General features: G+C 54.1%; 14 protein-coding genes across 14 annotated transcripts; 7 read left to right on the top strand and 7 right to left on the bottom strand.

Annotated features, from left to right (window-relative positions):
* Window positions 1-153: 153 nt before the first annotated feature.
* Window positions 154-1,557, top strand: M409DRAFT_67095 (uncharacterized protein; the record flags this gene model as incomplete). Its single annotated transcript, XM_033817256.1, has 1 exon — window positions 154-1,557. One exon carries the CDS (start codon window positions 154-156, stop codon window positions 1,555-1,557), a length of 1,404 nt encoding a protein of 467 aa, XP_033666633.1.
* Window positions 1,558-2,336: 779 nt separating this feature from the next.
* M409DRAFT_55620 (uncharacterized protein) lies at window positions 2,337-3,527 on the top strand (the record flags this gene model as incomplete). The annotated part of the gene is made up of 1 exon (XM_033813048.1): window positions 2,337-3,527. The coding sequence occupies one exon, from the start codon at window positions 2,337-2,339 to the stop codon at window positions 3,525-3,527; it is 1,191 nt and encodes a 396-aa protein (XP_033666632.1).
* A 599-nt stretch (window positions 3,528-4,126) lies between these two features.
* On the top strand, window positions 4,127-4,666 carry M409DRAFT_24030 (uncharacterized protein; the record flags this gene model as incomplete). The annotated part of the gene is made up of 1 exon (XM_033807055.1): window positions 4,127-4,666. One exon carries the CDS (start codon window positions 4,127-4,129, stop codon window positions 4,664-4,666), a length of 540 nt encoding a protein of 179 aa, XP_033666631.1.
* A 35-nt stretch (window positions 4,667-4,701) lies between these two features.
* M409DRAFT_67094 (uncharacterized protein) lies at window positions 4,702-5,768 on the bottom strand (the record flags this gene model as incomplete). Its single annotated transcript, XM_033817255.1, has 3 exons — window positions 4,702-5,178; window positions 5,284-5,530; window positions 5,593-5,768. The coding sequence occupies 3 exons, from the start codon at window positions 5,766-5,768 to the stop codon at window positions 4,702-4,704; spliced, it is 900 nt and encodes a 299-aa protein (XP_033666630.1).
* Window positions 5,769-7,066: 1,298 nt separating this feature from the next.
* Window positions 7,067-7,741, top strand: M409DRAFT_24028 (uncharacterized protein; the record flags this gene model as incomplete). Its single annotated transcript, XM_033807054.1, has 1 exon — window positions 7,067-7,741. One exon carries the CDS (start codon window positions 7,067-7,069, stop codon window positions 7,739-7,741), a length of 675 nt encoding a protein of 224 aa, XP_033666629.1.
* Window positions 7,742-8,174: 433 nt separating this feature from the next.
* M409DRAFT_24027 (uncharacterized protein) lies at window positions 8,175-9,866 on the top strand (the record flags this gene model as incomplete). Its single annotated transcript, XM_033807053.1, has 1 exon — window positions 8,175-9,866. One exon carries the CDS (start codon window positions 8,175-8,177, stop codon window positions 9,864-9,866), a length of 1,692 nt encoding a protein of 563 aa, XP_033666628.1.
* Window positions 9,867-10,592: 726 nt separating this feature from the next.
* Window positions 10,593-11,514, top strand: M409DRAFT_67093 (uncharacterized protein; the record flags this gene model as incomplete). Its single annotated transcript, XM_033817254.1, has 2 exons — window positions 10,593-10,953; window positions 11,006-11,514. 2 exons carry the CDS (start codon window positions 10,593-10,595, stop codon window positions 11,512-11,514), a joined length of 870 nt encoding a protein of 289 aa, XP_033666627.1.
* Window positions 11,515-11,520: 6 nt separating this feature from the next.
* On the bottom strand, window positions 11,521-12,736 carry M409DRAFT_24025 (uncharacterized protein; the record flags this gene model as incomplete). The annotated part of the gene is made up of 2 exons (XM_033807052.1): window positions 11,521-12,013; window positions 12,063-12,736. 2 exons carry the CDS (start codon window positions 12,734-12,736, stop codon window positions 11,521-11,523), a joined length of 1,167 nt encoding a protein of 388 aa, XP_033666626.1.
* A 1,124-nt stretch (window positions 12,737-13,860) lies between these two features.
* Window positions 13,861-15,477, bottom strand: M409DRAFT_67092 (uncharacterized protein; the record flags this gene model as incomplete). Its single annotated transcript, XM_033817253.1, has 5 exons — window positions 13,861-14,460; window positions 14,526-14,743; window positions 14,782-14,879; window positions 14,940-15,104; window positions 15,161-15,477. The coding sequence occupies 5 exons, from the start codon at window positions 15,475-15,477 to the stop codon at window positions 13,861-13,863; spliced, it is 1,398 nt and encodes a 465-aa protein (XP_033666625.1).
* A 443-nt stretch (window positions 15,478-15,920) lies between these two features.
* On the top strand, window positions 15,921-16,913 carry M409DRAFT_55615 (uncharacterized protein; the record flags this gene model as incomplete). The annotated part of the gene is made up of 1 exon (XM_033813047.1): window positions 15,921-16,913. The coding sequence occupies one exon, from the start codon at window positions 15,921-15,923 to the stop codon at window positions 16,911-16,913; it is 993 nt and encodes a 330-aa protein (XP_033666624.1).
* A 342-nt stretch (window positions 16,914-17,255) lies between these two features.
* Window positions 17,256-18,345, bottom strand: M409DRAFT_36863 (uncharacterized protein; the record flags this gene model as incomplete). The annotated part of the gene is made up of 2 exons (XM_033810627.1): window positions 17,256-17,796; window positions 17,861-18,345. The coding sequence occupies 2 exons, from the start codon at window positions 18,343-18,345 to the stop codon at window positions 17,256-17,258; spliced, it is 1,026 nt and encodes a 341-aa protein (XP_033666623.1).
* A 974-nt stretch (window positions 18,346-19,319) lies between these two features.
* Window positions 19,320-21,362, bottom strand: M409DRAFT_24021 (uncharacterized protein; the record flags this gene model as incomplete). The annotated part of the gene is made up of 1 exon (XM_033807051.1): window positions 19,320-21,362. One exon carries the CDS (start codon window positions 21,360-21,362, stop codon window positions 19,320-19,322), a length of 2,043 nt encoding a protein of 680 aa, XP_033666622.1.
* A 169-nt stretch (window positions 21,363-21,531) lies between these two features.
* Window positions 21,532-22,101, bottom strand: M409DRAFT_24020 (uncharacterized protein; the record flags this gene model as incomplete). Its single annotated transcript, XM_033807050.1, has 1 exon — window positions 21,532-22,101. One exon carries the CDS (start codon window positions 22,099-22,101, stop codon window positions 21,532-21,534), a length of 570 nt encoding a protein of 189 aa, XP_033666621.1.
* A 558-nt stretch (window positions 22,102-22,659) lies between these two features.
* On the bottom strand, window positions 22,660-24,794 carry M409DRAFT_55612 (uncharacterized protein; the record flags this gene model as incomplete). The annotated part of the gene is made up of 2 exons (XM_033813046.1): window positions 22,660-24,448; window positions 24,502-24,794. 2 exons carry the CDS (start codon window positions 24,792-24,794, stop codon window positions 22,660-22,662), a joined length of 2,082 nt encoding a protein of 693 aa, XP_033666620.1.
* Window positions 24,795-25,480: the final 686 nt, after the last annotated feature.

Here is a 25,480-nt window from a genome sequence, read left to right as displayed (position 1 = left end):
CAGCCAACACCGCGTGCCTTGAGACGCCCCGCGAAAGCATCCCATCGATCGATCCGCCGGCGTTGCATCTACGATCGCAACCGCCAGTCCACACTCCATACCACCGCCTATTACTCAGGACCCAGCTCCGCCTAACCTCGGGTCTCCGGCGCCATGCCTCCGCCCTCCAACACGAACCACCTGCCTTCGACCCATCCCGCGACACGACAGAGACCCAAATCGCCCAACAGAGTGCTCGCGGAGGCCGAAGCGCAATGGCTCTTCACCGAGGCCGAGCTGGCCAACACGCCCTCCATCCAGGACGGCATGTCGCAGGCAGAGGAGAAGGAAGTCCGGGCTAAGGGCGTCAACTTCATCGTCCAGGTCGGCATCATGCTGAAGCTGCCGCAGTTGACTCTCAGCACCGCCTCCATCTTCTTCCAGAGATACCTCATGCGCGCGAGCTTGAAGCAAGAGCGCGATGGCATCCCGAAACTTCACCACTACCAGGCTGCAGCCACGGCCCTGTTTCTGGCTACCAAGGTGGAAGAGAGCTGTCGCAAGATGAAGGAGCTGATTGTGGCTTTTTGCCGAGTGGCTCAGAAGAATCCAAATCTACTCGTGGACGAACAGAGCAAGGACTGGTGGCGGTGGAAAGATTGCATAATGTACCACGAGGATGTTCTGCTGGAGACGCTCTGCTTCGACCTCACGGTGGAGTCCCCGCACCGCCAGCTGTTCGAGATGTTGAAGTACTACGGCGTCGAGCACAACAAGCGACTCAGGAATGCCGCCTGGGCGTTTGTCACAGACAGCAACAACACCCAGCTGTGTTTGCTCTGCAGCAGTAGAGCGATTGCGGTTACCAGTCTCTACGCTGCATGCAAATACTGCAACATCGCTCTACCGGACGACGCGAAAGGCCGACCTTGGTGGGAGGGACAGCAAGTGCGACTGAAGGAGATTCGGCGCGCCATGGAGTACATGAGCGCTAACTACGACCATACTGCAAACAAGGTCAATGGTATTGCGGCGAGTGGAGGGTCAGAAGGGAACGGATCCATATACGTGGGCCTGTCAACACCCGCTCTGGACGGCGCGAATGATGGCTGGGACAGCACTCGAGCCAAAGACGACACTCAGGAATCACTTTCGCCATGTCCTCCACCTGGCAGCCAAAGACGAGCTAGCAATGCCAGCAGTACCGGCACCAAGCGGAGTCGCGACGAGCGGGAGGCACCGACGAATGGAGATAAAGCTCATAGCGAGACTGCAGGCGATGACAGGGACAACAAGCGGCCAAGACTTGAGGAGGGAATTGAGTCAAATGGCATTGTTGTTCCAAAGCCAGAGACCGCCGCTGATGCTGCCAGTGCTGATCCGATACGTCAGGAAGAGGAGCTTCGGGTCGAGAACGGCAACAAGCAGTCTGCCGAAGATGTCAAGGCTCAGGAAGCGTCTGAAGAGCGAAGTGGCCATGAAGCTCCACCAAAGCTGACACCACCAAAGTCTGCGAAAGGCGGCAAGTCAGCTGCTGAAGAGGGAGAAGTCAGTGAAGAAGGCGAAGTGGGAGAATAGTGGACTCTGCTCTGATTCGACACTCGACGCTTCCCTTTCGAAGAACTAGGAAGAGGATCAGGATGGCCACAAGAGGCGCGCCTCAAGATGGCCCAAGTTCAATCAGGCCATTGGGACGCTTGCAAATTTTGCACGAGAAAAAGCATAGCGACGGCGCACGAGATACGTAAGGGAAAGACACGGGCCAAAATATTGGCAACAGCAACTGTTGCAAGACAGGTTTCATGATTGAGGAACGGGGACAATCGCTGCGTTTTGGTTTTGCTACGGGTGCCATTTGTTTCGTTTTGGTTCCTGAGAGATACCCAAGGCATCGAATTTCTAGGCGTTCGCTTGCGCTGTTTGTTGTTACTAGGATGGCATGAGAGAAGATACGATTGAACGGAATATCAACTTGATGACTTCCACCTCTGCTGTGGCATCTTTCAGTATGGTGATTTCTCATCATTGCGCAGAGGTTGAGATTGAGCCTTGGCTATGCGGCACATGTTCGGCTTTTGCACGGTGATCTTCGCAGATGACATATGACTGGGCTGGACTGTTCTATTCTCCGATGACATGCGCACGCAGACTCCACTGCATCCTCCTGAGCGCATACCAATCTCCTACTCAATACTCGATCAGCACCAGAGAAACTTCATCGGCATGCCGATCTCGGCTCCAACTCATCGGTTGGGGGATTCGCTCGCTTCTGATGGTGGAGAGTACCCCGGTCATAACCTCACCTCTGAGCTCTCCAGGTGTCAGGATGGCGTTGTCACCGACGGACAGGACACAGTATGATCATGGAGAACCCGGATACGTATTTGTTCGTTGCGGTCAACGACCCTGGTGATAAGGCTTCAGGGTCGGAGTTGGCCAGACCGTTTGTCATCAGATCGCGAGGTGAAAAGTCACCACCACAGCATTACGTGTCAAGGACGCCGACGATAAGGAATGCACCTAGATTCGAGCCTGTTCGGGACTCATTGGAACTGCTGCAAGCTGCAAACATCCCCGACCAAGCAAGAGTACAGGAAAGCACCACTTCGAACCAACTACCATCGTGGACCTTCCTCACAGTCGATCCGGCTACGGCACAGCCCACCAAATCAGCAAGACACAACATCCGAGCCCATGTGGCGAGACGACAGCATCGACAGCGTCGTGAACAAGAGGCACTGAAGCGTACAGCCTCTGAGAATGAGGTTCCAAGAAGGGACGGGCTATCGTCCACAACAAACTCACCACCCAGCCTCCTCTCAAGTCGACGCTCCTCTGCCTCCCGCATCGAAACTCTGACCAGACCTCCTACCCGCAACACCAATCCCCCAGCAGCCGTGACCACATCAAATAGCACCCTTCTACTAAACCCCTCCGACCCCGCCGACCAACTCCACCTCTACGCCCGCTCCCTCTCCACCAACGTCCCCCAGCTATGGACCTGCTACCTGTGGCAAGAACGCCAACACGGCCTGCTGTTCCACGCCCAATTCTCCCGCTTCAAAGGCTGGGGGCCGAAGTACCTGCACCCTCTAATCCTCACGAACCACGCCATCCTCGCCACAACGGTCCTCTTCACGGGCTGCTTACTCCGGCACCACGCGGGCGAAACCCCCATCCTCAGCGACGACATCCTCGCATTGCGATCCAGGACGTACGGCCTCGTGCAATCCGCCATCGACGCCGAATCCTCCCAACTCGCCGACTGCACAATCCTCGCGGTCCTCAAACTCGCCCTCTTCGAAGCCATCTTCGGCCAGCTCGAAGCCTACCGCGTTCACATGCAGGGACTCGCGCGGATGGTTGCGCTGAGGAATGGGTGGGAGGGTTTGGGGATGGATGGGTATTTGGCGCATTTGTTGATGTGGTTTGATGCGAATCTGGCGCGAGCGACGAGGAGTCGGAGGTTTTTGGAGGGGACGGGGAGAGGGGAGCTGGAGGAGGCGAGGGCGGATGAGGGGGGGTGTTTGTGCTGGGGGTTGAGTTGAAGGGTGAGTTTCTTTTCTACTATTCTTTCTTATATGAGGGGGTTTGAGAGCTGACTGACGGATTGTGGCAGATGTGAAGCTTTTTGGGGAGATCCTATGATCATAGCGTTTACTGCCTCGCTTCATCGTTTGGCGTGGTACTGCTCACTCAACTGCGAACAGAGCTCGCCAAAGAGAGCAGATGTTCCATGAGCCTATGTCAATGGGTCTCAAAAGCCCTAAGAGGAACCACGAACGTCCTGGTTGATGCGGGGGACGAGCCTAGACGAGCGAAGTTTGGGTGGGCCACTCTTTCTTTTCAGAGGTTTCATCTTAAACCGTCGAAGTGTCATTGTCGTCGTACGAGCCGAATCCATTCCGGTCCACTTTCGCCTTCTTTTCGAGGTATGGTCGGTTTCGGCATCCCGGATTTTGGAGGCCCCGGGCCGGACGAATATGCTTTGTATCGTGCCAAAGGCTCAGTACTGGATGTGATGTTCTCGATATTCTTCTCACAAGATCATGTATATGTATATGGTCGAAGCTATGACAGAATATGCTTGAAATTGCTACATCCTGGACTCCTGCAAAGAAGACAAGCCTAAGCCACAGCGACAAACATGGCACCAACGCTCAAACAAATCTTCACCATCCGCTTGTACCGCAACAAACAAGACACCCTCAACCTAGGCGCCAAAAGCGGCTCAAGCATGCACATCATCACGCCTTACTCCTCAGGCTCTCTCGCCAGCCTTCCAGCCTCGCCTTCCCATCCCATCAACGCCACCCTAACCAGCGGCTCCTCCAACAGCCTCCACCTGGACATGAACGCCGTGCCAGCCCCAACGACCCACCTCGACGCCCGGATCCATTTCGTCGACCAGAAACTCAATGCAACCTTCTATATCCGCTTCACCGGCGTGGCGCGCAGCGACGAGCATATCGATAACATCCTGAAAGGCAACCCCGAGGCCAGGACGACGGAGAGTAGGGAGCATTATGAGTTTATGCAGCCGGTGTTTGCGGTTAGTAGGGAGGAGGATCGGTGGATGGAGAGTACGGCGTGGGTGGGGCATGGGCATTATGTCGTGGAGAGGGACAGCGAAGGGGAGATGGACGTGGCGGTTGAGTTCGAGGTTTACAGATTGGTTACAGGATAAAACCTCCAAGCTTTCTGTCCCACAAATCTCCTTACTTACTTTTCCTCATCAGTATCAACAAAACACTGATACAAAAACCCCTCCGGAACCCTCAACCCCTGCACCCCCTCCACAATCCTCCTCACCTCCCTCTCCTCCTCTGCACTAACCCCCACCGCCGCCGCCGCAACATTCTCCTCGAGGTACTTCACCTTCTTCGTCCCCGGAATCGGCACCACCCCCTCCTGCGCCAAAACCCACGCCAGACAAAGCTGCGCCGTCGTACACCCCTTCCCCCGCACCAGCGCCCCCAACTGCTGAACAACCCTCTGATTCGCGGAAAAGACTTCCCCGGTGAACCGCGGGAACATGCCCCTCCAGTCCCCTTCCGCAGAGAAGTCTTGGGCGCCGCCGAGGAGGCCCCTGCCGAGGGGGGAGTAGGCCACGACGGCGACGCCGAGGTCTCGACAGGTTGCGAGGAGGTCTGTCCCAGCGGGTGTCTCGATGGAGAGCTCCGAGGGGCCGTACTCGATCTGTACGGCCGTGATGGGGTGGATCGCGTGTGCGCGCCGGAGGGTCGAGGAGGAGATTTCCGAGAGGCCGATGTGTTGTATCTTGCCCTCGTTTTTCAGCTACACGAGTCCGCGCATCGTTTCTTCGATTGGGGTTCGCGGGTTCACGCGGTGCATGTAGTAGAGGTCGATGTAGTCTGTCTGTAGCGACTTCAACGACTCGTCGCACGCTTGCTTCAGGTACTCCGCTGAGCTGTTGATGTTGTTGATCGACCCCTTCTCGAAGCCGAATTTTGTCGCGAGGAAGATCTTGTCTCGCGTGCCTGTGCGCGCGAAGTAGTTTCCGAGGACGGTTTCGGAGTCGCCGTACATGCTGTTCACTGTCAGTAAATTGGTAATCGATAGATTGTGGATGGGCTTGGGGGATGGACGTACTCTGCGGTATCCCAGAATGTGGCTCCTAGCTCGATCGCGCGGTCGAGGAATTTGAAGCGTTCTTCGTCCTTGGGGGCTGGGCCGTAGTGCATCGAGAGGCCCATGAGTCCTAGGCCTATGGCTGGGACGGAGGGGCCGTTTTTGCCTAGTTGGCGGGTAGGAAGGGTTGAGGGCATGGTGGTGTGATGTGAGTGATGTGGAAGATACAGTCAATATTTTGCTGAGAGAGATAATGGAAAATCGGAGGAGATGGCTACTTGCAATGTTCTCGCCTAGAAGGCAGCCTTTATCATATGTTCTGATATTTATGTGGGTTGATGACTTGCTTTCATGAACGATATGTCAAATCTTGCACTATAATGTTGAGGATAGCCCACTGGGCGAAGAAGACGGTCCAAGATGGATGAGAAAGGAAAGGCGTAAGGCTGGGGACGGGATGACCTCCTATTGCCGTTCGAAGCTGTTCGGAGCTAGAGTGTTAGGACTGATCATAGTCTTTTTCGAAGCGTATGTGAAGTGATGTGATGTTCGCGGCCGACGGGTCCGAGCAGGTGAGGTCGTCGTCGTGGACTTGGCGGACTTTTCGGTGGGGGCAGAAATGTGGGGCGGATGGTTTTTGGTCAGGGGCGACGCACCTCTTCTTCCACAGTGAACAATAACATACAATTCATCAGAGGCATCGCCAAAAGTCGATTCTCGTGCTTTGAGCCATCAAAGAACGTAATCGAATCGCTGAATTCCGCCTCCGAGCACCTCGACTAGACACCAAGACCAGAATCTACACACTCTGCTACACGACCATGTCCAGAAAATCCATCAGATAAACAATCTCTACCCAGGGAACGGGAAATGATATGCATCAGACAAAAGACCTACACTTCATCTCGATCCCCATTCACAAGAAATTTTCCATCTTGCGTGCTGGCCGCATACAACACTCCCAGCCCCATCCCTCCCCCACAAAGATCAACCTGCGACCGGGTCTTCCAATTGGAGAAACTGCACCGCCAAAGCCCACAGCACAAGCCTTCCGTTCATCCAATGGCTCAGCAAATGCGCTGGCAATTGGTGAACGTCCCATGGCGGCGTGCGTTTCAGCTGTTGGACGGCTGTGGTTCCCGACAGGGCCGATGAAACGACGAGTGCTTTGGCCGCCCCCGTTACACGGCATATCGTGTGGCTTGCACGGCTCTGGTAGGTGAGGCGAGGAGGACGAGTATATGTTCTCGTGGATTCTCGTCGAGGTGGAGGAGGTTCTCTTGCTAAGTTTGTCTTTCGTCTTCTTCATTCCGAAAGGTGCTTTTATCGTCGTTGACGACGTTTCGTTCTTTTTGATTCTCTTGTGCTGTGCACTTCTGTCGTTCTCTTCAACCTCTGAGGATCTGGTCATCCTGTTACATTCACTCTCTTCCTTTCGACACAAGATCAACGCCACCGTCTCGTCAACGACAACCACCACGAACCGCAAACGACAATGAAGCACTTCACAGCTCTCTCCGGCCTTGCCGCCCTCGCGGCCGCCGCTCCCTTCTACCCAAAGCCATCAGGCTACCCACCACTCCCAACAGGCGCTCTCCCACCACCTCCACCAGGCAGCGGCATCGCCCACCCAACTGTTCCTCTCTACCCAATCCCAACTGGAGCTCCACTGCCACATCCATCAGGCAACGGCTTCCCACCATTACCAACAGGCTCTGGATTTCCAGCACCCTCAGGCACGGGCATCTTCACCATCGATCCCGTCGGCACAGGCACCGCACCACCCTTCCCCATCGGCACTGGCACCGCTCCACCTTCTCCAATCGGCACCGGTTCAGCTCCCTACCCATACAAGCGCGAAGCACAGCTAGAGTCCTTCTCCTTCCCAAGCCTGTCACTCCCAACAGGCGGTCTCGGCGGCGGCTCAGGCATAGCTGCACCAACCGGTCTGCCCAGCATCTCCTTCCCAGCCGGCGGTCTGGGCGGAGGAAGTGCCGCTCCAACAGGATTCCCAGGCCTGGGCAGTGGTTCCGGCGATCTCCCAAGTCTGTCCCTCCCATCTGGCGTTGCGGCTCCTACTGGTGGTTTTGGTGAGCAGCGTGGTTATCAGGGCAAGATTGTTGCCGGTGATGAGAGCGAGGGCGTGGAGACTGAGGAGGATGAGGAGTAGAATGGGGATGAGGAGTAGCTGGGGTTGGGGGTGAGAAGGTGGTGGTTTACAGTACAGCACAGACAGTCGTTTTAAGGGTTGCTTGTTCTTCAGTCTTCAGTTCGATGTATCATGTTATAGAGTAGAGCACAGCGATAGGGGAAGCAAAACTCGGCTTTGGGTTTCGATCTTTTTAGGTTGACAAAGATTTTTCTGGAGAAGTCCCCGCTGTACGCTCAGCCTTGCCCGGCTTGTGCTCCCCAGTTATGGACGTTTCAGAATCGTGGCTGCTTCTAGCCCCTGCCAAGGTGTAACACAAGACATGTTGCCTTGGCTGAGCTGAACTCCAGCCTCAGAGGCCCCAAATCGAGGGGATTTTGAGAAGACCGTCAATCCGCCTCGCCTACGAACCTGTACAGCCGATATGCGAACATGACGGTGTAAGTCCCAGGCCATGGAATCGCCACCGAGGCACGGGAGGCACGGCGGCGGCGCCTTTCCCGCCGTTCGGCCCATCGATATCGGAGAAGAGACATACCAACATCAGCCTCTGGACGACGAGGTCCAACAGATACGGCTCCTTCGATATCTAGGAGATACGTTTTCACCACAAGGCTGGCCGATTCTGAGCTTCGCGGTGGAGACTACGTCCCTCCTCGCCGAGCCTGTACGTCCTTACTATGCCATCTCATACGCCTGGGGAGAGCCCGATCAATGGGCCGTTATAGCTCTCGACGGGATCCCGGTCAAGGTACCCAGGACTGCCGACGAGGCGCTACGGGGTGTTTTGATGGGCCATCACAACGCTGCATGCTTGAAAGCAGACTATCCCTTCTGGATCGATGCCATCTGTATTCAGCAACATCATTTGCCGGAGAAGGCGAAGCAGGTTGCTATGATGAGATATATCTACCCACTCGCCGAGGCCGTCTTGGTTTGGCTTGGGGCAGATGACGGCGCGACGGCAGCGGGCTTTGAAACAGCCACGCTTTTGGCGAAAGATTACAGCGAATGTGTGAAGCAAAGAGAAGCCAGTAATAATTTCTCTGAATATTTCGATGATTGTCCGCCCCCAGAAGGTGCCGATTGGACCGCGTTCGATACGCTTCTGAGATCCAGATGGTTCACCCGCTTGTGGATCCTCCAAGAAGTGGTCTACGCCAAAAGTGTGAAGTGCTTTCGCGGTCGCCATTTCCTACCCTGGGGCGTCCTGTCCGAGGCCGTTGGCTGGGCGTATAGACAAAGCTTCCATCTTTATCTTCGGAGCTTTTCTACCTATACTAGCGACTACGGACAGATTGGCTTGATGTTCGTCGACTTGCTGTTCGATATGTCTGACCGTACTCTGAACCATGACACCTTCGATGAACTTCTGGTCCTGAACTTTGGATTTCGCACCAGCAATGCCTTCGACAGGATCTATTCTCTCCTGGGTCTGCGCGGCTACCGGCTTGCCGCTGACTTGCATCCCGAGGAGCGAATCGTGCCGGATTATGAGAAGAGCCTGGCTGACGTGTACGCTCAGGCGATGTACCTGGGGATAATAAGCTCGCAAAGCCTCCGACATCTGTCTTTCGTGCCCGTCAGGCGATCGCGTGCGTCCTCTTGGCCGTCGTGGGTGCCGCAGTTCAATCAATTGGATTTGGATGACTGGAGTCTGCTTGTGGCGAAGCGGTACACAGGAACTCGCTATATGGCATGCAGTGATGTGCCGATGACTGCCCGTCGCTCTGCTGACGGAAAATTGCTGATCGTAAAAGGTGTGCGTATTGGCGAGATTGCCAGCGTGTTCTGTCTCTCGCCGATCAAAGATGGAATGCCTTATGCTGAGGACACCATAGCAGCACTGTATCGAGGTCTCGCCAAAGCCTGGTTCTTGGAACCACTGACGGCAGAAGTGCGAAAACAAGCTAAGGAGGAGTTGGAGACGCTAGCAGCGATCATAAAAGGTCCTCGGAGCTGGAAGATGCAGATGTTTGAATATGAACTTGTCGTGAGAGACTTCGCATCATTCGTGTTCGACGTTGTGGCACATTGCCCTGAGCTCAGCGGCAGCGAGGAGGCGAAGCGTCTGCTGGCAGATGCCGGCGCCCACGACGGCAATAGTCTGCATTTCGTATGGTGGTTGGAGAGTATGATCTGCTGACTGGACCTGTTGACAATAGCACAACTTCAAGATGGCAGACTAGCGTTTTGCAGAGGGTATGTCCAAGCCCAGGATGAGGTATGCATCCTTTTCTCGGCTGGAATCCTGTGCGTACTGAACGCCAGAAGTGGAGGGTATCGATTGAATGGCTTCGCGGATGTGTCTGGAACAATGAAAGTGAGTACACCCAAACTGCAGTTGGTAGCCTTGTGGCAACTAGAAATCACAATCATCTGGCTGACTGCATAATAGGGTCAGCACATACAGAAACTCCGTGACGAAGGTCGGCTAGATGCAGAGACCAGGACCTTTGCCATCCATTGAAGCGATGTCGACTCAGCCAGGCGCTGCCAATGCCGTCAAAATAGCAACCATGATCAAGCTAGCTCCAGCCCTGGCCACCCAGACAGGGGACGAATCGCATTGGTGGAAATCTAAGCTCAATGCAAGTTCAATCAGACCGGAGGGCAATTGTTTCTTGGATCGGTAGAACATTGTCCTTTGCTTGCCGATGTGAAGCACCTCCTTGACTCTGCCGGAGCTGGTGAATGGCGGTCTTGGCCTCCGCTCAAGACTAGCTGCGGCGATAGATGCCGCTATCCACGTATGGCTCAAGAAAGCATTACTACGTTTGATAAAGCTCGATGGAAGTCTGGAAATCAATCATGTTCACTCTGTCGACCGAGCCAGCAATTCTAGCTGTTCATATCACGAAGACAACTTACAATGTCTCCACCTTCCACCAATGGCACCTTAGTCGCGACCCAAAACCTCACAAGCCAAATCGCTCAAAACAATCTCCTTTCACGAGCCTCGAAAAATGAGATCTGCACAGCTTTCGGTATCAAGTTCGTGGCCGCTGGCGAGATGATCCAGATTGCCAAGTCCGCCGGTTACCATTCCCTCTTCATCGACCTCGAGCACACTAGCCTGACCGTGAAAGATGCGGCTCAGCTATGCATCACATCAATAGCGACTGGTATTACACCGTTTGTCAGAGTGCCTCATGAGTGCGGAGTGGGCATGATACAGCGAGTGTTGGACAATGGCGCCATGGGTGTCATCGTGCCGCATATCCATTCCGTTGGTAAGCAAGATGTGGCTTGTTTCGAGGATTGACATGACTGACACGATGATAGCGGATGCCAAACGGGTCGTTGAAGTGGCCAAGTACGCGCCTTTGGGCAAGCGTTCGTTAAGCATGGGCTTCCCACACTGCAGGTTCAATCCCGTGCCTCCTCACGAGTTCACACCCGAAATGAACGCTTTTGGATCCACCGTCTTCATCATGATCGAGACTGCGGATGCTCTCGAGGCCGTGGACGACATTGCTGCAATTCCTGGATGCGATGTCTTGCTTGTAGGCTCAAATGATCTGGCTCAGGAGATCGGCACGCTTGGTGATTGGGACTCTCCGAAGTTCATTGAAGCACTGAGGGATGTGGGAGCGGCGGCACATAGACATGGCAAACCCATGGGCATTGCAGGTCTGTATCATCGCCCTGACATTTTGCGACAGGTCATCAACGAATTTGGTGGGAGATGGATTGTGGGAGGCCAAGACGTTGGCCTGCTCGTGCAGGCAACTAAAGCCAACAACGATTTACTCATGAGCCTGAAGCCAGCTATCGAACATCCGGCAAAGTAGTATTGGTTACACATCTTCATTGGACTGCTGAGACGTTTCAATGATTCTCTCGAGCTCGTCCCAATCGCCGCCAAGTGCCCCTGTCAAATTGAAGTCATCTTCAAACGTGAAGGCCGAGTAGTGTTGCGACTCGTTCTCGTGTGGCGAGAGATTATTAACAGAAGCAACTTCGATCGTTTGAGAGAGAGGTAATTCGTCTTCCGTTCGGCGCAGGGAAGGCGGCTCTAGAGTCAAGTCGCTGTCGATACTTCGACTGCTGTTCAGTGAGATTCCCAGCTGGCTGCAGGCGACTTCAATGTCTTGTCTACGTTTTCCAGCAGTCTTATTGCCTTGGCTCTCCATGTATTGCAGAATGCCAAGCGCCTCTGCAATACTCAAGCGTCTGCTCTTGTCCAGATCGCTCGTCTCAGGCCGAACAAACTCGGCCAGCAATAGCACAAACGCCGCCGAGAACGTGGCGTCCAAGTCAAAGAAGCCAAACTTTGCTAGTAGTTGTTGTCTATGCAAGACCAGTAGGATGGACAGGCCCTTGACCGCGGCGCCCTCACACTGAGCAGCGAGCCGAGTTGCGAGGCCACGAACCGGCGTAGGACGTTTGGCTCATCATTCCTCGCGCCCAAAGAAGTAGTATCGGTCTCGTCGCCAACACGATTGCTTGGAACAACATCAGCTGTAGAGTTGCGGATGTTCGAGAGACGTAGATCGGTTGGTCGAAGTCAACATCGAGTTCTGGGGGTACCCCCTTCATGATACCCGATATTTCCTGCAAGATCTTCTCGATTTGGAGACAGAAGTCTCTGCCGCTAGGGCCATCCGGAGCGTAGATAGTACTGATGATTCTCCCACTAGTACGCGCCAATTCGATATTGAGGTTCAGTGCACTGGGCGAGCAAAGGCCAGTTGCGTCTTTTGGTAGCTCTATTATGATTGCCGCATCGTTGATGCTGGATGGATTGCCCGTGGCCGCAGCAAGCCGCTTCTCTTGCATGTAAATCGTCCAGGCAAGCCGTGTCCGATGTGCTACCTCAAGACCATTGTCCAGCTCGCAAGAAGTTTTCTGGAACAGGTTCTGCACAATGGCAAGGCGCACAGCTAATCCAGCATAGACGTATGCGTCTTCTTTGCGGTCGACACATTGTAGGAAGAAAGTTGCCAGGCCCACGATTTCCACTCCCAGCACGCCGATGGAACGCAACGTGCACAAATCAGGCCACTCGCTCATGGCCGCTAAGAAATGTGATGTGCCAGGAGGTTTAGTGGAGCTCACGTCCACATCGCCACCTAGTAGTTCGCCTATGGCGAAAACGAGCAGTGAGTGGACTTTGTAACGCTGGGCAAGGTCTTGTGGCAATAGTTGCCGCTGGTAGAGCTGTCGTATGCGCAAGCTCACTCCACGCGGATCGAATAGGTGCTGGATTGACCCTATGGAGTTCAGCACGGTATTCAATAAGGCATTTGCCTGACATTCGCTTGGCCAAACGTGGGTGGATGCCGGCTGGTCCACGCTCTGTGGCGTGATACCATAGACGTTGTCGTGGCCTTCCACGGCTACTGTTGAGGGTTTATGAGCAGCATCGTGCTGCAGCCGCAAGATGTTTGCACCAAAATACAGACTTGACGACAATTGAGGCACGAATGGCTCCACTTCTGACTCTAGATCTGAATGCGAGTTAGGGAACTCCGGGTCTGGCTCTGCTGGCTCAGGGGATTGGGCAACACTTGTCCCATGCGGCGACGACGAGATAGGGCGTTGCTGTTCGTTGGGAAAAGAGTATCCGGCACGACCTGCGAGGCTCTCGAGATGCTCTACATATCTGGGCGTGAGCACAGCCTGATCAGCGCAGCGTTCTGTTCCAACCGAGCAGTATGGGATGTTGCGTACGAGATGGGGTACAGTCGCCTGGTGCCACCTGCATAGAACTCACAGTCTATGTCTTTCTTAGTATGTAAACGGCCTCGAGCCTGAGCACCTGATCTTCCGCCGCCGGCAGGCGTAGCACGCGCCGGAAGGTTTCGCCGCTGCATCGGTGTCAATGCCCGCCGCGTGGGCGCTCCGTTTCCGGGTCGCTGGCATGGCAGAAGGCCACGGTGTCACGGCAGAGCGAGGTGATATTCTGTCCAGATGGCGATGATAACAACAGTGAAAGTAAAACGAGGAGGGAGACGAGGAAAGAGATAGTGATGGATTCTTTTGATTGTACATTACCCCGCACGACTCCAACCGCTTACCCCGCACGGAGCATCGGCTTGGCAGGGGGATGGGGCAAATCCTGCAAATTCCTGCAACCTCCCTTCAACATTCTTGCACCTTCCTTCGAATAGCATGCATCAAACCAACTAACAACACTATAAGGTATATCTGAAGGCGTGATCCTGCAACTCGGTAGAATCTGAGTCGGTCGAGATCGCGCCGCTGGACACGTCCGTGTCTCCAGTCAACTTGTCGCGGGTCCGGTTGGCACGCCTGCCCAGGACGACATACAGCAGAAACGACACAATGAGCAGACCCCAGCTGGTCACGCTAGTGATGCAGCCTTTCGTGTATCGTGGTGCGTCCTGCTTTTGCCACAGCTGCGGCCCCACAATGCAGCCGACGCAGTAGAACACGAAGAAGACAGCGGCAACGACCGACTTCTTGGTGTTGCCTTTGACGTTGGAGGCCATGAGGCCGACAGCCTGACCAAGAGGCGGCGCACTGCTCCCTGCCAGCCACGTGCTCCCCACGATCCCCCAAGCCATGCGTGCAGGCAAGGCGAGGAGCAGTATGCTCCCCAGCATTGGCACTGCCGCTAAAAGCACTCCAAAGAAGCATCTGCTGTTCCTTATGTATAGCGGGCCCAAAGCGCCAATCCAGGTCAGACAAAACGCCACGCAGCCGCCGGGCAGGCCGACTAGCATCGTCTGTAGCTGAGAGAAGCCAAAACCGTTGATGACGAGGGAGGAGAACTGCGTTCGGATCAGCGCTCATTATCCACTGCAACAGCCTTGTGGACTGAGTTGCGTCAGCTTACCTTGGTGATCGGAGTTGGAATCGTGATAAAGAGCGCCATAGACGCATAGTGTATCGTCCTCGGGTCCGTCAGCGCTTCTTTCAATTGCCTCTTGTCGAATGTTGTGTGGTCTCGCGTGGCGCGGTCCAAAGCAAGCCGCTCTGTTGCCAACTTGCGTTCCGGCTCACGCAAGAACCATGCAGTCGCGCAGTCCCGCGGCATGATGCCAATGAACAACGCTCCCGCCGCGATTGTCAGTCCTCCGCAGATGAGGAACATACCCGCCAGGGCTCGATAGACAGTCGAGCCTGCCCGACCCCGTACATGACTAGAGCACCCACAATCTGAGAAACTCCGAACATCGACACCCATGTCCTGAAGACCGGGTCAGCACTCCTGCAACGAGACCTGGGCTTGGACGAGACGAATACTTACGCAACACGGAGAGGGTGCTCGCTGCGCTTGTACCAGTTGCTTGTTATGATCATGAACGAAGGCGCCACGGCCCCCTCAGCAAAACCAAGAAAGAATCGAGCTGCGGCAAGGCTGTTGAAGTCTTTCGCTGCGGCGAGGCACATTTCGGCAGAGCCCCATATGATGCTGTGACTGCTTGTCAACACCACGGGCCATATGTTTCCATTCAAATGATCACTCACATTGTAACCCCGACAAAGCTCACAATCGGAAGGCGGCTCATGAGATACGCGGCGGGATATTCGGAGCAGAGTTGACCGAAATAGAACAGCGAGACTGCCCAGGAGAACTCCTGTCCCGACAGGCCGAGGTCCTCCTGAAGCCCAAATACCGCCGCGTAGTTGATGCTTTGCTTATCGAGATACTGGAAGAAGTACACGAGCGCCATGACTGGCAAAATGACTCGATCGATCTTTCGCAAGACTGCCTTCTCTTCCGCGGGATCTATGGCGAGTCCCCGATCGAGCTCCAGCTTCTCTGTTTGCTCCACGCATTGCATGGAGGTGATCTCGTTGGGCTTTTTCAACGACATAGTGCTCGACTCCCTGACCGATCGGCCAGTGACCGTCAAGAGGATTTGAACGGGAGATGGACAGGTCCGCGAGTTGAGGGCTGTAGGATCACCGGCTGTATCACGCGCTGATATTTATGACTAGATGTTCGAATATGGGTGCCCCACCTCCACCATAAGGACTCTACTATATGTGTTCTGGAGTTGTGCGGCGAGTATGCCCGTGAGGGGGAGCGGTGCGTGTTTCCGCACAGTGCGGCGACAAAGGTCGCGCAAGCCGCGGTGCTGCATGCCGTCCAGGAGAACACGCGTGGGATAAACAGCTTTCCAGCCCTGCAACATGATGCGGCAAATATTTATTTGAACAATTGCTGGACCCTTATACTTCCTACTTGACATAACAAAGACTACATACTTCTAGACGCCTCGCAATGGCACCCAGTAGGATCGACATCACAGAAGCGCCAAGCGGCGAGGCTGAGGAGCATGAAGCGATCGATGCCCAGAGACCGTCAATGTACCTTCTCGAGGACTTCCCGCAAGCTGCGGTGGAGTACTGTCAGAACGTCTTCAACACGATCCTTGCAAACGATCCCAAGGTTCACTCCTGGAGGGAACACGCCGATGCCGTACTGGTGCGCGAGAAGATCATCTCTGCACATGACATCGAACATTGCCAACGACTGCGAGCAATCGGGAAGCAGGGTACAGGCATCGACATCATTGATCAGATTGCCTGCGCCAGACACAACGTAGCAATCCTCAACACTCCTGGTGTGAATGCGCAAGCAGTGGCGGAGTTAGTTCTGACTCTGACCATGGCTGTCGCTCGACAAATCAGGAAGATCTCGGTACGACAAACAGCAGGCAAAGAAGTTCGAAAACAGCATTGCGAAGGTATCTCCATCAAAGGGAAATCGATCGGGATTGTGGGGATGGGTGCCATCGGAACGACCGTCGCCAGGATGTTCCAGGGCGCCTTTGGATGCCATGTGTACGCGCTCGATCCTTACGCCTCGGACAAGGCATGGGGAGACATCATCCACACACGCACTCGGGAGCTCGAGGAGATGCTCGACAAGGTGGACATCTTGACGCTTCACGTGCCCCTGACACCGGCGACGAAGGGCATGATCAACATGAGACATATGAAGATGATGAAGTCGAGCGCGATCTTGATCAACGTGACCAGAGGGGGCATTGTCGATGAAGGAGACCTCTTGGAGGCTTTGAACTTGGGCATGTTGCACGGTGCAGGATTGGATTGTCATGTGGTGGAGCCGCCTACCAAAGAGCAGTATGAACTACTTTGGGAGACAGAGCGTGTGGTCAGTACGCCGCATATTGGAGCAGCTACTGTGGACACTCGGCTCGAGACCGCCATGGCTGCTATTAGGAATGTCGAGAAGTTCTTTAGAGGTTAAAACTAGTTATCTTAAACGCGCGAACTTTGTTAGAAACTCTCCCAAATAGGAAGTAGCATCAGAGGAACAGAAGGAGTCGATAGCAAACCAATGTTATTGCGTTGAACGTATTCTGCATATTGATGGCCTTCCCGTTTCTACCCTAGAAGCAGTCAAGTTTACGGTATTGATAGAGCGAGGAAAATTGCGACGAGGGATTTGTAGTTGCGGAGTACCTGGCCAAATCTCGTAGACTCTGAGTATCATACATCGATGCCTCCATTGAGTATATCTCATGCTCGGTGGGTGGTTGTTCTCCCAATGCGTCCCGAAGCGTACCAATAATTTTCATTCCTCGATGATCTACGAAGACCCACCAGACTGCGCAATACCCCCCTCCTCCGTCAACACAAAGCTATACCCAGGATCATACGTCGCCGAAGTATTAACCACAATCGTAATCCAACCAAACAACCCATCAGCCAGCTCATCGCCCAGATAAGCATAGTTGAACACCGGATCCGACGTCGTATTCGTCGTCTCAACGGTAAACACATGATCCACAGCATTCTCCGTGATGCTGATATTGTTCATGTTGTACGGGTACGTAGCTTCAACCTTGCTGATAATGTCTTGGTCCCAGAAGAGCTGGCCTACGTGGGTGAAAGAGCCACCCGTGAGGGTGTTGTTGGGGAGGACGGTGGCGTTGGCGTGCAGGGCGATGTGGTGGTGGGTGGCGCGGCCGGAGTAGTGGCCTGGGAAGATGGATTCGAAGGTCGCGACGCCATCGGAGTCGGTCTTTTGGATGCCGCGGAGGAAGGTGGTGTTGATGTTGGCGAGGTCATTTTCGTTGCCATTACCGCTGCCGATGGCGCCGCTGTAGACTCCGGTGGAGTTGCAGCTCCTGTGAATCGTGAGTTAGACGTGCTCAGATCTTGTCGAGTTCTTTTGAGGGATTGGGTACATACCACATGTCCCACCAAACATCCGTCAATGGAGCACAGGTCTCAATGTCAAGGAACTGGCCTTCAATGACGATTGGAATACCCGACTGAGTCTCACGAACATTGGTGCGAAGATGTTCTCCTTTGACCCAGAAAGGTCCCGTCTCGCCATCCGGGTTGATCACACAGTTGTTCGACTCGCCAAAGACATCGCTGGCGGGAGTATTGGGAGTGAACCCCTCAGTCGAGAGATGAGAAGTGTTGGCAATGACATCTGGATCGCGGACCTTCAAACTCCTGCGATACTTCTCAAACGTAGCAGCTCGACGGGCTTTGGCGCGGGCGTTGATGCCTCGCTTTTCGATCTGTTCGGCGCAGGCACTCAGTCCACGACGGGTGACGGCGTTGTAGTTTCTTTTGTAAATCAGCTCCTTTTCCGACTCGACATGGCCTGGATGGGCAAGGGAGAAGCCAGTGAGGCCGAGAAGGAGGATCGCGGATAACTTCATGGCGTAGGCTCTGGGGTGGTGCGTTGAACGGATAGATGACGATCTGTACACAGCTCTGATGTCTGGCGCTGGACACCACCTATATGCCTACTCTTCCTCTCAATTCGATTCTCGCATCTGTCTTCAGAGAGGCCCATGATCGTTGAGACGCGTGTTGTTGCAACCGCTTGAGAGTGGTCCCGTCGGGTACAGCAATTGTTGTGAAACGTATCAAAACCACGTGCATCAACGCCGACAGGCTGTACAGCATCAACAAGGTGTTTTCAACGTTGTTCAGGTCTCGGGACCACCATGTCGAAACCCTCATGCCTCTCGGTATGCATAACCCCGAAGATGGACTATGCATGGATTGGCCTTGGCATTACGACGACGACAAATTCGTTCATGCTGAATGGTCGCTTTGTGAGTTTGCAGCCCGTGTTTTCGTCAGATGGGTCTGGGGGTCCACCGGGCCATGAAATCCATTCCAAGATGTCTTGTCAGATGCTAAAGCTTTACAAGCAAGCCAAGGCTGGGGACTAGGTAAATATCAAGCATTTCAGAGTGAAAGTCGAGTCTCTTTTCGATCCAACTCTCACGGTGCGGTGGTTCCGTCTGATGCAGTCGAAGTCTCTCGTATCGGGTAGGTAAAGTTGTCCGCGGACTCCGTTTCTCAACTTTCTCTTGTACGAATATCGACCTAACGGCCCATGTTCACGTCTCAGCCGAAGAACCGGCGGTGGACAGAGAGACCCGAGCCGATGCAGGATAGTCATTATCTCGTGGCAATGTGATTGGGTACTGGGTGCTATTCAACCCCCTGCTTTGGGAAAGCATGGCTTGTCACTTGTCGTATTCGGCTGAGAAAGCCGTCGGAGGACTCGCTCAGTTGCTCGCTTTGCCTCATAGTTGTGTCCTGCTGTATTGCGATCGCTCTCTCGGCCGTTTGTCGACCTATGCCTTGAGATCCTTCTCTTCCCCATCCCATCCCTTCATCAAACAACCACAACCTCCCCAAACCCCTCCACCTGCTCCACAGAAAACGCAAACTCATCAAACCCATACAAATAACAATCCCCCACCATCTCAAACTCCCCACCACCCCTCGGCCGCAACACAAAAGGATACAGTCCTCCTGGATAGTACACAATCGAATCACCAGGCCGTGCTTGCGGAGGAGCTAGACCCATCGAGCCGGAGTCCGTGATGAACAAGGTTCTGCTATAGATCGTTTGGCTCATGTGGCGGGTGAAGTGTTCGATGTCGGAGTCTTTCCGGAAGTCTTCATACTTATCGCCCAAGGAGTTCAGTATATTTTCTGCTTCTTCGAAGGCATCTTTGTCGAAAGCGCTGAGGAGGCCGGTGCCGAACTTTTCGTACCATAGGGTGTGAGCTGGAGACAGGTATTTGTCGGATGCGCCGTAATGCTGATTATCGAAGGCGATGAGAGTTCTGAGAAAGGCACTCGAGATTGATTCGCTGAAACGCTTGTCTTCGAGCTTTGTGGCGAGGGACTCCCACTTAGAGAAGATGTCGAGGAAGCCAGGCTCGCCAGGAGCATTGTTAGGATCCGCACCCATCTCTTCGCTTACAGTCTTGATTGTGTCCACATGTACGCCGCGGATGATGAGCTTGTCGCCTTCAAACCGCAAGTCGGGAAGGACGTGTCTGAGTAGCTCGCTGGTCTCACTCACGGTGTAGGTGAATCTGTTGACTCGCGGTAAGATGCTCCCTGGCCGATGAATACTGTAGTCCGGGACCCAGGACGGTAGACTCTCCATGCTTCTATGCGACCCGAGCCAATGGAGCAGCTGTATGTGATTTGCATCCGCCAAAACTGCTCGAGTAAACCTCGTGTACACTTCCTCTACACTCAATGCGTAGTCGGCAGAAATCGGTGACTCTGCAAAGAAGTCCAACATAGCAAAGACCTTATCCCGTGGGTCTTCGTCCTGGCAGAGGCTGATGTATTGCACAAGTGTCTTCATAGATACCCTACGTTGCTGCTCGGCTATTGTGTCCAATAGGTGCAATCTGGTCGGTCCGTGGACTCCGTTGAGAGGATCATACCCATTGCCAATATGGAAGCTCATTGGTTTAACGATCATCTTGAAATCCTCTATGTGGTCGCCGCACAGCAGGTAGGCTTTTCGACTAAACGCCAGATCCTTGATGACTTGAGCGTGGAAGAACCAGGGACGCATTGCAAGATGCTGTAAAGCGTTCCATGTTTCTCCTTTGTAAGAGGGAGGGTTGATGTGTGCTTCGCCAAAGGCATCGTTATCTGTTCTACGGCCAGCGAGGTAATCGTCTCGATATGTAGTCCACTTCTTGACATGTTCGAACACCAAGTGACTATTGTCGGCTGCTTCCCCGAGCCAAATCAAAACGCTTTCGGCTGACTCGATGATCTGTTTTCTCATGCTGGCCTGTCGACTCCATTCTTCAGCGTCCGCTTGATTGAGACAGATGACGTCGATCCATAACGGTCTTGATTCGTTCGCTTTCCGCAGCCTGACCAATGCCCAGTGCAGGTCTCGCGTGATGGAATGTGCCATGTGGTTGACCGTGATATCCACCAGATCCTTGGCGTCCGACGCTACGTACGATAAGAGCTCGTAGTCCACGTCATCAGCAAGATCAGCTTCTACAAGACTGCCAGATATCGTTCTGTCTTCATCTTCTGTTGGTTCAAGCTGGAAGAGACGAACACGATTTGGACCTTGTAGTTCGGTGTACTCGTAGCGCTCGTGCCTCTGCTCTCCAGCTATATTTGCTAACGTTTCATCCTCGAGCAACGACATCGACATGTTCTGCGAAGATCTCCGTGGTGTCGAGCTGGCATTCGCAAGAGGTTCTGGCTCAGCCTGATTGGATGTGTTAGCGTTCGCTGCCAATGTGCAGTTCACGACGGCGAGGATCAGTAGCCAGATGGAGCGCATCATCCAATACGCAAGCATTTGGTATGTCGGGACGATAGCGGCGTCGTACGTCCAGTCGACAATTCCAGGGTAGGGTGAGATCACAGCTGTCCTCATGATCCTTTCAGCCGCAACCAGCTGCCTGCAGCGTGTTCTCAACACTCCCACGAGGCCAGACCCGTGCTCTTGCTGCGCCTTGTCGCAAAAAGATGTTGTAGAGTATCCAACCCAATCGTGAAATTGTTCTTCGAACACAACCAAATCCATCCGCAAGTCCCATCACCCTTCATCGCGGAAACGGCATCCTCGCACTCAAACAGACCTGCTTCCACCACATCCACCTACTCTCCCCACCGTACCCGCGGCAATTTCTCCAATAAAAAACCGTCACTTTCTCCCTCCCCGGCATAAATCCATCAGGACGATCATGGATCCTCATCCCAATCCACACAACCCCCAGCCCCGTCTTTTCATCGACCTCCACCGCGCTCCCCAGGACCTCCGCGAAGTGTTCGATATTCTTGAGGATCGTGTGGCGCATCCAGTGCATGGCTTGCTGTTTGTTGAGGCGGGTGCAGTGCCCGCGGTTATCCTCGTGGAGGAAGTGGAAGTCGGGCGTGGAGTGTAGGCTGTATGGGGCGGCGACGTCGCGGGCGTTGAAGGCGCGGAGGATGGAGAGGGAGCGGGTTTCGAGGAGTTGTGCGGTAGGGCTCTTTTTCGTGTAGGTGGGTTTGAGTATCGCGGATGAGTGGCTCGAGTTGCTCGTTTCTAGTAGAAGGTGGACTGAACCTGTCTTGGGGTGCGATGGCTCTATCGAGGCTGGGGAAGTTGGTGTGATGGGTTCCTGGACGGCCATTTTGTCGAACCTGCTCTTCGTTGCTCAGTAGATCTCAACGGGGATACATGAGGTTCTTATATCGTCAAATGCGGCTTGGATCTCCCATTGACAAATACCCGACTTCAATGCCCCGAAAAGTGTCATTCAGCTACGCAGAATGGCTTACCGCGAGACTCTTACACGCAAGTACGGATCCGTAGAGACCCTGTGTCGAGATATCTCTCTCTCAGCTGCACGAAGAGGCCATGCTTACACATGAGCGAGATGCGGCTTTCTATTCCGCTTGTGCTGGCGTAATGGCGGAATCCACACCCAGCTAAGGGCAAAGCAGGAAGCTTTTGTAGGATCGGGATCCCTGCGCTAAGAGATGCCAATTTTAGTTAGCATGCCGATTGATCCAACCGTCAAGCAAAGCATATCATTGCTAACAACATCGCTTGATGCTGTCGAGGATGGTGATGTTAGGGCAAGAGAGAGATAGGATGGCGAGGGAGGACGAGTAGTTGACCGCTGCAGTGTGAGGTGAAAGATTGTTCATTCTTCATATACATCGTTCCCGGCTACTAGTCAGGACATTTACTGGGTAATAGCTTTGTCGTCCAAGCTATCGATCTTGCCGGTCCAGTAGTTGATCCAGTTGTAGATCTCCTGGTGCCAGAACAGGCTGTTTTCACGGTTCAACACCCAGTGCGTCTCATCTGGGAATGTCAGGAAACGACTCGGGACACCAACAACTTGGAGAGCGTTGAACATGGCCAAGCCTTCACTGATTGGCAGGCGGTAGTCCATCTCGCTGTGGACCAGGAAGTGAGGCGTGGAGAAGTTTTCCGCGTGCTTCAGAGGGTCCCATTCAGCGTAGACGGGGCGACTGCGTGGATCCCAGACCGTGCCGTTGTACTCGTGGTTCACGAACCAGAGTTCATCGGTGCTGTAGTCGGCGTATGTCGTTGCAACGCCGTCGTGGCCGACAATGGCTTTGAACTCGTTGCCGAGGTCGTGGCCCTGAATCCAGTTCGTCATGTAGCCACCATATGAGGCACCGGCTGCCACAGCATTGCTGCAGTTGACGTATGGCAGATTTTCACAGGCGTAGGTGTGAGCGTTGACAAGATCTTCGTATGGCCAACCGCCCCATTTGCCTTGGATACGATCAGTCAAAAGCTGGCCGTAGCTCGTTGAGCCGGTTGGGTTTGGTCCGACAAGAACGTATCCTTGGTCTGCCCATGTCTTCAGGTTCCAGCGAGTCGACCATTGGTTGCCGGTGAATCCTTGTGGTCCGCCGTGGACGTAGAAGATCAGGTCGTAGACCTTGCTGGAGTTGAAGTTTTCAGGGTACACGATGATCGCCTGTTGCGAGTCGCCGAGAGTGCCGTTATACCAGAAATAGCCAATATCTTCAGGACCGAGACCGGCCAAGTTGGCGTCTTTCTCGTTCGATTTGTACAGGTAGCTCGACTCTCCTCCAGGGGTAAGAGTGTACAGAAGCCAAGATGCCCAGACCGAGTTGGCGTTGACCAGAGCCGTGTTGTCAGGGAGGATGTAATAGTCAGTCACAGACGTAATATCGGTGATGTTCGTCGGCTGGAAGTCTGCGGATGCGTCTGCTGGGATCACGAAAAGGCGGGTGGATCCAATCGAATCTGCAGCAACCCACAGGTCATTGCAATCTGGAGACCACTTGATCGTGGACGCTGATCGATCCCAGTTACCGGCAAGAGGTGTGATCTCCTCAGTCTCCAAATCAGCGACGTACAGCTTGGCCCGGTCGGATTCGTAAGACACGCCGTCCATCTGATGGTATGCCAACTTCTTGCCGTCTGGTGAGAACTCTGGAGCGCCTGAGGCTCCCTTGGCCGCTTCAGGAGCAGTGCCGTTGGGACCATTTATAGCCACTGGCAAAGATGAACCATTGTGAGGCACCAAATAGAGGTAGCTGGCAGTGTTGTTGGCTTTCGGCAGCTCCGGGGCCTTCGTCAAGAATACGACTTGCGAGCCATCGGGACTCAGCTCGTAGTCGCCGGTGTCGAAGTATGGCCCGACTGGCGACTCTGGCCTTGTCACGGTGTAATTCAAGCCGTGCACCAGGTTCTTTGGTGGTGCAGCCAGATGAAGTCCTGAGCCATTGCTGACCAAAGATCCAGAGAAGACGTTGTACCGCTCTTGAGTGACATACGCGTCCCAGTGACGCACGTAGATGCTGTCGTACAAGAGACCGGTGGTTTGTGGTGTGCTGGCAAGCTCTTCATTCCAAGCGGTGCCATTGTTGGCGTATGCCTTTGCGCTCACGACGAAGTTGATGTTGCCGGACTCTGTTGAGACAGCTTTCAATCCACTGAATGGTGCAGCCAGGGATGCAACTAGTGTACTGCTAAGTGTTAGCCAATACCGTCAATCTCAAAACCAAATGCATGTACATACGCATTGATCGGCGAATCCGCAAGATCGGCCGTGTAAAGCGTGACACCACCTGGAACATCCTCGTTTGTGCCATTGATGTAAAGGACGCTCGTGTTCGTTGGTCCAACCCAGACAATCTCCGAGACCTCACTTGAATTGAGCGGCAGATCTGTGATCTCTCCGCTTGAAAGGCGTATGAGCTTCCATGTGGACGATGACTCGTGGTCCTCGAAGGAATAGTTGGTAGAGCTGTAGACTGCCCATGTACCGCTGGGATCTGGACTGGCGCCGCTGTATCGAGGTGCAGAGATCATCTGTCTGTAGTTTCTTGTCAATGCTTGCCCATCCTGCGATGCTTTTAAAGGCTCACTCTGGAGTAATGCTCTGTACCACCTGCACAGCAAGTGCCAAAGCACTCAGCAACCTCATCACCGCCATTTTCTCCACTTCACCAAGACTTGACAAAGTGCTTCGAAGCAGGAACAAGCTCTTCTCGCAGGACAGAAGAGCTGCGGCCAAACACTTCTTGTACGCCAGTCGCGCACGGCGACGCAGTTACATCAGGCATGGCGCGGTTGGCCTAGCGGATCGTCTTCGCGTGGACAATACGGAGATGGCCAGACCTAATGGGAAGGTCACATCGCTGTCGTGCTTTGCCAAGACGTCGAAATGCTCCAGGGCGGGGTCTCCCATGCAAGCCAAGACCAGAAGCTGATAAGAACTATCCGCATCGCGTGATGCGGTGGTGTTCTTGTGCTCGCATTTTGCGCCGCTTTGCTGCAGGTACAGAATGGTAGAGGCTGGTAGAGGTGGGATGTTCAGGTTCAGGCAACCAAGGCCGAACTCCGCAGGTGCAGACATGACGCAGTGTTGTGCAACGGCGGCGTTCGTGTCCAGAGTCTCGACTTCGGTTCAAGAGTTCGCCGATATGAAGGTCCAGCCGCCGGCACATTGGGTCAATATATTGTGTGATGAACTTAAGATGGGCATTGAAGGCCAG

The sequence above is a fragment of the Zasmidium cellare genome (genome assembly GCF_010093935.1).
Source record: "Zasmidium cellare ATCC 36951 unplaced genomic scaffold M409scaffold_21, whole genome shotgun sequence".
Taxonomy (NCBI): domain Eukaryota; kingdom Fungi; phylum Ascomycota; class Dothideomycetes; order Mycosphaerellales; family Mycosphaerellaceae; genus Zasmidium; species Zasmidium cellare.
Note: the sequence above shows the minus strand (reverse complement) of the source record. Positions and strands in the feature narration are given on the sequence as shown.